Source organism: Aythya fuligula, chromosome 2, assembly GCF_009819795.1.
Source record: "Aythya fuligula isolate bAytFul2 chromosome 2, bAytFul2.pri, whole genome shotgun sequence".
NCBI classification, from domain to species: Eukaryota; Metazoa; Chordata; class Aves; order Anseriformes; family Anatidae; genus Aythya; species Aythya fuligula.
The window spans coordinates 117480207-117492876 of NC_045560.1; the positions used below are offsets into that span (position 1 = coordinate 117480207).

At 40.8% G+C, this 12670-nt stretch overlaps 1 protein-coding gene across 1 annotated transcript in view; it reads right to left on the bottom strand.

The window, feature by feature from the left end:
• TAF4B (TATA-box binding protein associated factor 4b) overlaps window positions 1-12670 on the bottom strand; it is a 69893-nt gene that overhangs the window by 12074 nt on the left and 45149 nt on the right. Inside the window, exons 13-14 of the mRNA XM_032181134.1 lie at window positions 11950-12006; window positions 365-484 (exon numbers count right to left, since the gene is read on the bottom strand). Of these exons, the coding sequence (XP_032037025.1) occupies window positions 365-484; window positions 11950-12006 (177 nt within the window). The remainder of the gene's footprint in view (window positions 1-364; window positions 485-11949; window positions 12007-12670) is intronic.

A 12670-nucleotide genomic window follows, 5' to 3' on the forward strand; every position in this document is an offset into this window, starting at 1 on the left:
TCAAAAAGCCATCCAAAACTTGCATCATGAGTTCAACTGCTGGTCCATTACAACCAGCTGCTGAGGAAGACCACCACAGCAGTGTTACCCTTCCATTGCAGACAGAAGTTTTGAGCTACCATTTCATTTAATCCTTTACACACAGTGCTCTCACCCACAGTTCTTCATATCACACACAAACATACCCATTAACTTTACCAGAAATAAGCTTTCCAAGCATCTAGCCCCTGGACCACTTTGCTTACAGCAGGTAACCGGTCATTTTGTCAAAAGTATTTTCATTTTTTCCTACAGGGAGGGATGAAAATAATTTTATATGAAGATACACCACCACCACGCAAGTCATCACAAGAAATCTCAGTACCTCCAGCCCAGATCCAGCGTTTGATGAATCCAATGGCCTCTTCTTCCTCGGTCCAATGGCTGCCAAAGCTGTGAGGTTGGCTTCTCTTTGTTGCATTTGTGCTAACTCCAACTGTTGCATCTAGTTTAAAAAGAAAACACATTAATTGCAATGCAGAGTATCCTAAAGGGTTTGTTCTCTTTATCACAGCTTCAGACAATTCAGTAACGCTTACTGCAACAACTCATTTGACAGCATTTTTTCCTGTCTTTCTGGACACTCTTGACAAATTTCAGTAAGAAGTTGCTCTTAGAGCCTTGAAACGTTAACAGACCTACAGGAAACACTGCATAATAACACTTTTTATGGAGATTGCATCGTCGTATCAACACACTCAACTGGAGCCTCATTGCTGGTTCTTTAACTCCAAAGCCATTTCTGATTAATAGAAAATATTTCATCGGAACTGGTTTATGTAGCTGCATTAGTATTAAAAGTTGAAATCACCAAGCTCTGCGAAGCAGTCATATTCTTAATTCACAATGTCAACTCACAACTGTACAAAAGCAAGACATGCTCAGCTTCTCCAAACTGTTTTATATGAACCCTGAAACTCAGTATTACTGTTTTGAAACATATCTAACTGAACAGGTCGCTGTCAGTTCACCAATGTTGTCCCCACACCTGCCCCAGAATGTATTTGAATATTCAAATGCATCTGAAGTAAGTTAGAGATGCATTGCATACACTTATTTTCACTCAGCTCTAAAAACCCTCAACACAAAGATATCCTCTTTGAGAGGCAGAGAACCTCTGCTTGGGTTAGGTAGACTTTGGGTAGGATTATTTTTTATTTAAAGCCTGATAAATTAGCCAGCAAATCTCAACGATATTTTAATGAACTTCAAGTAGCACAACAAGGCTTCCTGTTCTTTTAAACATTTGGGGATAGGAAAAAGCCTATAGATCAGAAGAGGAAAGAGAAATCCTTAGTCAAGAGCAAAAAATAAAGGTTTATATTTGCATTTTGAGGTACATACTACGTCACTCTACTCAACTACAGATGCCAGTTGCTCTGGAGCTCAACCCCAGGCAAGCCTGCTAAGAGAGTTACTGGCCTGGGCTGCCCTCTTGCTAACACAGCTACACTGCATTCAGATCCTTCATCTGGGAGCACAGGTGGAGGGGAGCGCTCCCTCTGTGCAAAAGGAAGCATTTCTGTTTTGTCAGGCTGGGTTTGTCCTTCAGCACAAACCTCTGGGTTTGACATTAGTCCTTGGATGATCTGACACACAACTGCACCAGCTCCTTGGCCAATGCTCTCCCCACTCTCAGAGCTTACAAAATGTATTTGGAGCGGAGCTCTCTGCGTGCATGCACGTGTTTTTAGAAAAGAGCATACGGCCACATCATGGTAGTGAGTTATCCAATTCTCCTCCCTTCCTCACCCCCAGTCATTAAAAACATTAATTGGAATTCCTTGTGCAGTCAGTACAGATACTTCACTTACTAAGCCTGCAATGCACTATGTCTTTGCTTGATTTTCTGCTGTCAGAGATCCTGCTTGAAGAAAAATTCAGCTCGTAAGAAGACCTGAGCTTGTGGCACCTACATACACATTGCATATCTTCTCTCCTTGCTGTTACTACTAAAATAAGAATCCACAATAAAGAAGTACTGCTGTTTGTTGGGGAGGAAGTTATCGCTGTGGTTTGTTGGTGGTGGTTTGTTTTTTTTTTTTGTAAGTTGGCTAATTTTATTTGAGCAACCATTTTACTTCCGATAGGTAGACTCATTCTTTCTTCAACCACACTATCAGTTTCACATTGAGAATAGCATTAGCTAGGCTACTTTAAAAAAAAAAAAAAAAAAGGCATTTCAGCGCAAGAACCCTAAATGGACATCATTCCATTTAGGACTCCATTAATATATATGCTTGGGATTTTTCAACAGAAACTGTGGAACGCAAGACTTTGATATACATATGTTATGAGGAGTTTTTCTTTTCTGAGGATCAGACAAATCATTCAGTTACAAAAACACTACTTACAAGTCAGCTTTGATCACACTATGTAGGCTTTTGCTTAGAGAAACGTAGCAGCGATCCTGCAACACTAGGCACCATCATTCACCTACCGTACACACTACTCTTGCTATATATAAATATATAAATTGTTAGTTTAAAATGTATTGCATATTTTTATGTGCAATAAACATACAGCTTATTTATTATATTACAGCATACTTATTTTTTACAGCATAATTATATTCAGGAACACAATGCAAATATGACTATGGGGGGATATGGGAGAAATACGATTAAAAATCGACTCTGGGGGCCGATTAAATTCCAAGCTTCAAGAAAAGGCTCCAGTGGAAAAGAAAACCAAGGGGAAAAGATGATTCGCTTTACTTCCAGGAATCACTGCACCTGAAGGACTTTAAGATGACTGAACTTGAACAAAACAAAGTAAAAGCCTTTTATTAGCCCAAGCCTGTGCTTCCATCCTTGGGAGAGGCATTAGAAAGCACAGCACAGAATCATAGGATCACCCAGGTCAAAAGGGACCCACAAGGACCATTGAGTCCAACTCCTGGCTCCACACAGGACCACCCCAAAATTAGACCGCGTGTCTGAGGGAATTGGTTGAAGACTGGGTAATACACAGGCACGAGCACTCCCCTGCCTTGCACGATTCCAGCTGAGAAAGCACGCAGTCGATTTGGGCTCCCTGAGGGGGCAAGTGATGCTGCTGGAGGGCAGTGCTGGAAGAAAAGCCAGCCCCACGAAGGGCAGGATGACACTTGCTGGGAGGTATGAAAAGGATGCATTTTCTAGAAGCAGAACTGATGCATCTTTGACCACACAATTCCCAAAACGATGCTGAAAACACATCAGAGCTATACCATCTCTTCCCAGTAAGTTTTCCACCTCGTAAATTGTCATTTTTTTTCAAGTCAGTCAGAATCTGACCAAGGCTTCAGAGGAAAAGAAAAAAATAAAAATCACTCTTGTTCCATTCTAGACATCTCGGGGATTTTCTGAGAATATAATTAAGACAAATGAATTTAAACGCTCAATCTCTATAATGGACTCAACAGATCCCCATTAAGACACGTGGGCAGTCATCCAAATTACACTGCTGAAGCCAGCAAAATCATTTTTTCAACAAGTTTTGTTCCATTAAAAAGCATGGTATGAAGTGTCCAAACATCTTGTGAGCAGTTAAAGCAAAGAGGATAAGAAGATGATAACATCAAGGGACACCTGGGGGATACTGGCTGGCTTGCTACTGTTGGATTTTCCTAAACAAGATTAGGAAAGAGTAAGAGGCAACTACATCGAGTCAAATCGGTTTTTAACAGGTATTTCTGTAGTACACAAGTTAGGGCAGAAAGATCATTGCAACAAGTGAAAGACATTAAAAGTAGTATATAAGCTGCATTGAAATATGAAGCAGAGAAGTTGTATCTAGCATTGTTTCCCTTCCAGGGGCTGCTTTTTTTAATATCAGTATCTGACTATAAAAAAGGGTATAAATAGAAACTATCACACTCAGGTATGTACCTTGAAAACAGATTTTTTTTTTTCCCCTTCAAGATAGAAGTGTTTAACAGCAATTCGAGAGGAGCAGGGCAAACCTGTCATACATTGACCCGCAAACTAGCGGGTTTCCCCCTTCATCTCCCGACAGATGCTGTTGTTTCACCATGACACCGAAGTCGATTGCATGTTCTGCCCCAAATTCATTCCTTGGGAACAGCACGAAGAGCAGACAGGCTACAGGCAAGAGGCAAATGAATGCTCCTGCTCTCGCTCCCCCTTTCTGATTTTTACATACACAAAGAACCACAGTACAAAGAGTTCTAAAAACCTGTGTATAAAGATCAAATTGCTATGGAAAACGTCTCAGAACTTGTAAAATAGTCTTTGTTGCTGCTGGCCTTTTTAATAATAAAAATAGGGTTTAAAGTCTGGTCTTGCAGCAAGCAGGAATCTCTAGGGTGACACAATAACCATTTTAGTTAATCTGACCTGCAGCATAAATCAAGAAGTAAGGTATTTTTGAAAGTCCTCCCTTATAGTGAAATGGCATTTGCAGCATGGCTGTAATCACACAAAATGAAAGGTTTTAAAATTGACCTCTCTGTTCTTCACGCAGTCCTCTACCGAGAAAAACATTTCCTTTTCTGCTCGCAGAAACTGTATCTCGCTTACGATGCCTCGCGTTCCACGTTTCAGAAGATATGCATAATCTATTTTTACTATTACATCAATGGCGTTTTTGGTGGCATTTTAATATTAAAAATTAAATTTCAAGTCGCATAAGGAAACAAGAAGAACTTCAGCTATGAGACGTGGAGACTTTTTAAAGCGATACTACGTGTTGCTTTTGAGCTTTCTCAGTTAGGAAGTACATGATAAGCAATTGTTCAAGTAATCAGAGCTTCCTATCGAAGTCATGAAAATTTAGCAAGCTTTTCCCTGAACTCTGCAAGGAAGAATGCCTTAAACACAACAAATGAAGTCAACTCATTCACACTAACCAGTCCATGAAGTGTATAGCAGCAGGTGACTGTAATATCAAGTGGGCCAAAGGGGTAACAAAAGCCCTTGTGCTTAGCCACAAAGTGGAACAGGACTGGTGTAAGACTTCACAGAAGGCAAAATACATGAAACCTTTACTCTCTAGGTCTTCAAGAACAGTTTTACCAGGAAAGGTTTTTGTAAAGCTAGAGACAAGATGTTAAGCATCATTATTAGTCAGCATTTGTGGATCAATAACATGTCTGAGGTTAAAGAAAAGCCAAATAGATGGCACTTGTCCAGCATAATGCTGGCAGATAAGACGCACCTGAAGAAATTCATCCTGCTGCCCACATCTGCAGGAATTCCAATACACAAAGGTACTAGGAAAAACCTGGAGAAATATTTCTTTCATCCACTTCTCACGTTTAAGTGCTAGGAAGCTTTGTTTAGGAAAACAAAATAGTCTTAGCGATGCAATAGCAAGTCAATAGAGCCATGCGGATGGAAATGAGCTCACGAGAAATGCTTGTAAGACAGATACAGTGCTAAACACCGCAGTTGTGGATTTGGGTATAAATTATACAAAGGAAGAGACTGAAAAGCATACGTACATGATTCTGGGTTTAATATCAAGAAAAGAGAGCAGGGACTGGGATGTCTCCACCTGTGATATTGTAGGCTGACAGAGTATGGGACAGATTAAATAAAATATTTAAAGTAACAGAAGAACTGGCAGGAAAGGAAAGCAGGGAAGGCTGCAGACAAGTTAATGTATGCCTAAGGGTTATGTGTGCTATCCAGCAATAAGTACATCAGGAGTAATAAAAGCACTAAAGTAGATGAACAAGAATTTGTATAAGACTTGCAGGGGGAATAAAGCAAGAACTGTAGGCATACAAAAGAGGTAGAAGCCCCCAATTCTTCCAGCTTCCACAGTAAAGAAATAATAAATTTATGAATATTGAAATATTACAGATAAATCAAAGCACCTGTCACATGTCAACATTTCCTTTTTACCAGCTTGCATCCACGAAAAGGGAGCCTCAATGTATTTACTACAGCACTTCAGTATATATTTTAAAAGGTAACTTAACATTTAGTTCCTTAAAAGTGGGGCCACTTAGCGCCCTGAGTTCTCTCTCTCCTTTTTATCCATTCATTTTCCAACCACCTTTTTCAATTAAGTTTCACCGTGTTTTAATGCATCCTCCATCTAATGTTCTGAAACTGTTCTCAGTTGCTTCTCCCCTTCGTTGTCTTCTGAAGAAAGCACTCAATTTTTTTTTAATTTTTTTTTTTTTTGCATTCCCTTTAAGCATTTTATAGGAACTTGTGATGAAAATGAAAAATAAACCTTAACAATCTGTTTGCGGTTCCGAGCCTCTCACACTGGTTCTCATAAAGCTCAACGAGCACCACTGCCTCCAGCCTCTACCTTTTCCATAGGAAATTTTCTGCCCTACAGGTTGAGCGCCGCTGAATCGGAGTTCTCATATGGGGGGCATTCTCCGAGGAAAACTGACATTTGAAGGCTGCATATTTAAACACTTACCATCCTCTCCTCTTGCCTGTAATGCAATTTCTCTTCTCGCAATTGCTTCCTTTCAAACTGTTTTAATTAGCCATACGATTAGTTTCCAGTGACTTTTCCCTCTGTTGTAATTTAGATTTAAAACCAGAAAGGCAGAATAGCATGTGCCGAGCTGAAACGCAGCCTAACTCACAGAGTTGTACACCGTACTGTGGGTTTATTTCACATTGATATTCCCCACAGACGTTTCAGTGAGAAAAGTGCTTTTGTTTTATTTCTCCTTCAACCAATACTTGACATTTTCTAGCATATAAATAGTGAGGTAGCCACAAAACTTGAGAAAAAATCCAGGGTGCAGCAACTTCATGACTCCTAATTTTGCTCATTCTTGTAAGGATTTCCTAGGTTTAGAGTGCATGGTTTCCTTTTTCCAGCTTTTTAACAATTACAGGTGCATTTTTGTGCACTCTAGATCAACTAGAGTGTGGTTTAGCCTGTACAGTCCCATCAGCTTGCCTTACTTGGAGGCCCAGAGAAGTTCCTGGGTGTCTAATATCCAGCACAAAGATCTCTTTATGCATGTTGTTTTTGACACAGCCTAGGCTACTTTTGTTGTGAAGCCAAGAAATAGGCTACAGCACCACATCAAAGCAATATATCCAGTAGTTTTTATCATTTCAGATGCTATCCCTTTTGATAAAACTGCTCCATCGCTGTCAGCAGACTTGCATTATCACAACAGGACTGTGTCCAGCCCTTAAAAGACATCACTTTAAAACCATTACAGCTCCGGCAAACCCACACTATTTTGAATGATTTTCAGCTGATGTAGCACTGCGTGTTCTCCCATCCTCAAGGTCTCAAAACCAGAAAGCGCCTAAGACATCTTCCATGTGCAGGATCCTCCATCTCACCACACACTCTTCACCCAACATTTCTCGGTACAGAACTCTGGTTCTCAGCTCTCCATTATTGTATTTTTTGGTCATGTTTAGTGCTAACACGTTTAGTGCTAACACTTCTTCTGTTAGCGTTTCTAATCCAAGGCCATAGACTTTCAGATGGCTACACATTCATTACAGCTTCTTGGAGAAACTGCCAAAAGGCTATTTGAAAACCAAAGAACATGCTTAGTAGGGTGATGGGGGGCTTTTGTTTTTCAAAGATAAAGATAGTTGCTATCACTTCCCAGCCAGCTGGGAACTTCTTATCTTATTCTTCTTCATAACACAGCAATGAAGGCCACATAAATAGGGATTTGGTTCACTTTTCAGTTCATTTAATAATCTAACTTTTTACAGGATTTCCATTCTTAACATTCTGGAAGACTCCTAACATGGATTCTTAGACCCTTTCTTATCGGTAGGACAACTCTGCAGAGTAACAAAACGTATGCCTGTTCAATGGTCATCTTTTTTTCAAATCATGCAGAAGCAGGTAAGAAACACTACAGAAAAACAAAGGTGATATAAGTCAGTTAATTGAGTAGAAGCTCTCAGAATGTCACTGAAGGGTCATAAGAAGTCCATTGATTGTGATGAGAACTTACTTACTTTTTTGGCAGGTTATGTTTCACGAGGGAGTTTCCTTTTTTCCCTGCCACAAGAGTGGTCTTACAGAATTAGAACCATTAGGTTCAGAAGACTAAATACAGAAGCAGAAGAATTGGGGGCAGGAAAGGAAATAATTCAACAGCTTTAAAACTGAGGGCTGGGGATGGTAGGGAGAATCGGATTACAGCTGCTTGTTACCCAAGAATGCATGTGGGAGAAAAGGGAAAGCTAGGATGGACACATGTAATAGACTTCAGTGTTTACTGAGAAGTTTTGTTGTAACAGAAAACTAGAGTTTTCATCCCAATCAGTTGATAAGTCTTCCTAAGATCTCATCTGCTGCCATCTTGTGACATCCATGTCAAAAATCATAACAATAAAATGCACAAGTGTGTCCAGTCTGTACAAACAAGGGACTAAGAAGACCTGTGCAGTCATAAGATCTGTGCAAGCCAGAGCAGGAAGGGAGCAGGCAGGTTTGCTGCCTATCATCAGGTACTGCATATGCTCCTTCCCCTTCTTCAAGACGTGGCTGCTCGACTTTTTCATTGATAAAGGCTGCAAGATGCATCAAGGTAAGAGCAGAGGTGAAGGCAGCTGTTAGGGAAATAAATAAAGATACTATTAGTACAATACCCGTTTGCCTGCTCAATCCCGCAGGTATAATCTGAAAGGTACAAAAGATCAGAGTTTCTTTAAATTTACAGCACACTTGCATACTGCCTTTTTTACAGGTCCTCTTTGATGCACTGCTCACATCGCATGCTTGCTCATTTGATAGCATCCCACACCTATTCAATTTAAGTAAGCTCCTTTCAGGGAAGAAAGAAGTCTGCTGATAAGCTACAAATATAGCTGCAAGAATTATTGTATCAGCTTAACATTTTGTTTATAACTAGAGGTATAGGTGAAAGCAGAGCAGGACATAGCAGAAATCACCTAAGAAAATAAATTTTAAAAGGACAAGCATCAGGGACAACAGAGCAAGGACTGTATCCTCTCAGCCTGAAGTGGCAGATAAGGCTGAATGAAAAGCAGGGGCAATTTACCCAGGCTTTGGGAATGCTGCTACACAAAGAGCTGGCCTGTGAGGTGAGCAAGGACAAAATTCTTGAGTGGATAAAGGAGCAGCTTCGGGCAAGCCCAGCAGCTGTCTCAGAAGGAATGTGCACTTTCTGTAGGTATTAAAATTTGCTGAAACAGGAGAAAGGGGGAAGTAAGTACAGACTCAATTCGTGGCAAGCTACAGAGACTAAAAATACAGGGAAAACTGACTTATCACTGGGGAAGTATGAGGTAATAGGTTATGTGAAAAGGGACAAAAAAGGTCACAGCAATTATGTACAGCCTGTTGGATAAAAGAATCCACTGCCACGTCTCTGGATGCACTTCCAGCAATTTCAAGAAGTTGCCTACAGCTACTGGATGACAGCACATCCTGGATTTAAAAGTATTCATGGTCATCGTGTACACCTTGCATTCTGGGAAACATCCCTTTAGAACATGCTTGGGATGTCCAGTGGCATTACCCCACGCCCTCTCCCTCCTCCTAGTAGGTTACCATTAACATAGAGAAGACAGCTCTGAGGAAGAAAGACCCATATTTTTTAAGAACTATAAGGGGACAATCAGGTTAGGCGTTCCAGTGAATACTGGACCAGAATGGCCTGGAAAAGATCCATTTCCAGCTGACAGAGGTATCGAAATTCCCATCTCAAGTGAGCCTTTTCAGGCATTCACCCCAGTATACCCTGCACTTCTGAATTACCTGTTTCGGCCTCAGGATATTTGTTGATTTTTATTTTGATCTTATTCCAGTTCTACTCATGCTTGTACTTTTTTACGCAGATGTGAGCTGATCATTTACCTACAAACCACTGATGAAGTGTCAAGACTGACCAGCTGCATTGGGGCTCACTGCAACTCAGCCTTGAAGCAGACAGAAGAAAGCACTCATGGCACAGAAGGTGGGTGTCCTGCACATGAAACGCGGTGAGATTCTGGCTGCCTCGTGGTCAGGAAAGAAGAGGAAAAGGCAATACCAACACAAGAGATCTGCATTGTCCAAAGAGGAAAATCTGCCTCCTTCTCTTTTGATGAAGCAGTTGGAGATGATCACTGTGAGCAGCACAGCACAGACAACGCAGGACAGATGTGAGGAAAGCTGTGTTAACCTGGCACAAGATAAGGTATATGAAAGGATGCAAAGTAGAGAACTTAAAATAACACTGAGCACTAAGCTCAAGCACCCTTCTCCATGCTGTTGGCTCCTTTTTTGTTTACCTGTAAGCCACTTTTAAAGAGATCTCATTAGCAGCACAAATCAGTCCAAAACCAAACCAAAACGCACACCTAGCTTTCTTCTATTCTGAATATCCACATCACAGAACATTTTTCAAGACCCTATACATTATTGTTCAGAGGAAAACGGCAAAGCAGCTGCAAAAATGAATGGTTTAAATGCAGAACTGCAGTGTTTTATTAAAAAGAAAAACACCTCCAGAAACAGTCAGATGATGCAGAGGTAAAGCCACCTACAAGACAAAACAAATCAGCGTTTACCCACTGATTGTTGATCCTGGTGGCACTAGAGGCAAACTGGAAAGGGCTTTAAGGCAACTTCTGTACTCACAGATTGGAAGCATGAAGGAGGAGTTGTAAGGAGGAAAAAGAAGTAAAAGACAGATAGTAAAAAGCAAGTTCCTTCTCTCCTCTTCTTTTACAAATTTCTTCTACTTTGGTATAAATCCAGAGCATTGATTTTAATACTATTTTACTGGATTTCCATTTGTTTTGCCTCAGCTCCTACATTAATCCAAACAATAAGGGCCTTTAAAGCATTCATAAATAACCTGCTGCTGCTGCTGGCACCTAGGAGCCAAGTGCAGCAATGTTAAGCAGCAACAAATTTCATAGTTCAAGAGGCACAGTTAAGGAAAAAGGTTGCTCAGAAAATCACTCTCATTTAGCACAAAGATCCTTAAAAATTGCATGAAATCAGTCAAGTAACTATAGAAACCAATTTCTTCAGCTCTGTATCACACGTCTCACACCTCAATTGTCTTTATTATCGTCTGCTGTCAGATCCTTAATCAGAAATGTGAACAGGCTTGATGATTTATTCAGCAGGGAAAAGAATCTGTAGGTCAAGTGAAAAATTTCACACACACATACACACGCACACACATCTTCAACCTTAGGTACTTTCATTTCATTCTGTTCCCAGTAGCTCTGGGGGCAACTCCAGTGAGATCCAATATTAAGGCTCAATTAAAATAAGCTCCAATTAGTGGAGCTTTTTTCTCTCAGGCTAGAAAAGTCAGGAAATGGATATTGGGAAATGTAAAAAGTCAGCTACTGAGAGAAGGCTGCAGACATAAATGAACTTATTTGTTGATTTCTACAGTTGCTATGCAGAGGCCTCTGGGAGTAAAAGCTTAACCAGTCTAAGCTATAAACTAAAACCCCTGCAGCTAAACATGAACTGTGTGAAACAAGGGCTCCATTCCAGAACAGAAAACTGCTGGGCCCAGAAAATTAAAAGCCAGAGGCATTTTCCATTTAAAACTAAATCCCAGTACCGCCTCCCAGCCAAAGAATTATAAGCAGTATCAGATTTACAAAACGAACAATTACCCTGGAAAAATGTAGCCTATTGTACAGTCCCAGATGCTAAATCTCAAAGTTTCTTTTTTTTTTTTTTTTTTTTTCTAATCCCACATTATATTCCTACCAAGTGTACTGCTGTAAGTTTACAAAGAGCCATTTCTAGACAGGACTGAAACTATGAAAATAAAATGTTAAAAAAGAGAGCTCATAACTCATTGACCTCATTTGAAGCACTGCCCTTGCCTGTAGCAGTTCCTGTCCTTCCCCAAGGCCTCGGCAAATGGTATGCAACAGCAAAATAAACCCTGACCTAATTGCCAGGACAGGGCTGCCAACCTTCTCTCAACACACAAAGGCAAGCATGGTAACTTGAAAGTCCTACCTCTTTTGCTTTCTGCTTCAAACGCAGATGCTCTGGATCTTCTTTATTGGAACGGCTCTACCAAAGGAAGAGGAAAAAGATTGAACAGAAATTACCAGCATCCAAACACCGCTGCATCCGTTAAATATTTAATAAATGACAATTTTCTCTTGTGATTGAAAGATTTCGCTCCAGGGGTGAATGCCTCCATCCAGACTGGCTCCCCTCCCCCTCCACACACAGAACTCCCCCCTCCCTCATCTGGGCCGGCTGCCTCTGCTCTCGCCCGAAGCAAGATTAAGCTGAAAATGATGCTAACGCTGTCAGTCAGGTCCAGTCTAGGCATGATGCTGTTCATGTCAGCAGCAGACACTTACAAAGGACAGGAAGTGCAGGAAAGAAAAGGAGTCCTACTTGTGCAAGTACAACTCGATTCTTTCGAGTCTAGATTACACGTCCACCCAAGAGGCTCGAAACAGAAACAACAACGGGAAAGGATCAATTCCCATCTGATGTTGCAACAGCTACAGATCTGTTATTTACTCCTCTGTTCTTCAGGGGAGGTAATGAGGAAGGATACTTATTCTGTACTGTCACTGTCTTGGAGCAGGGATTCTCAGATGCAGGGGTACCAGGCTTGAAGGTAAACACTCTGATCTGACTACAGCAAAGAAATACACCTGGCAGAGCAGTGGATCTCACCAGACACCAGCCTGGACAAGTATAGAGAGTCCGTATTTTC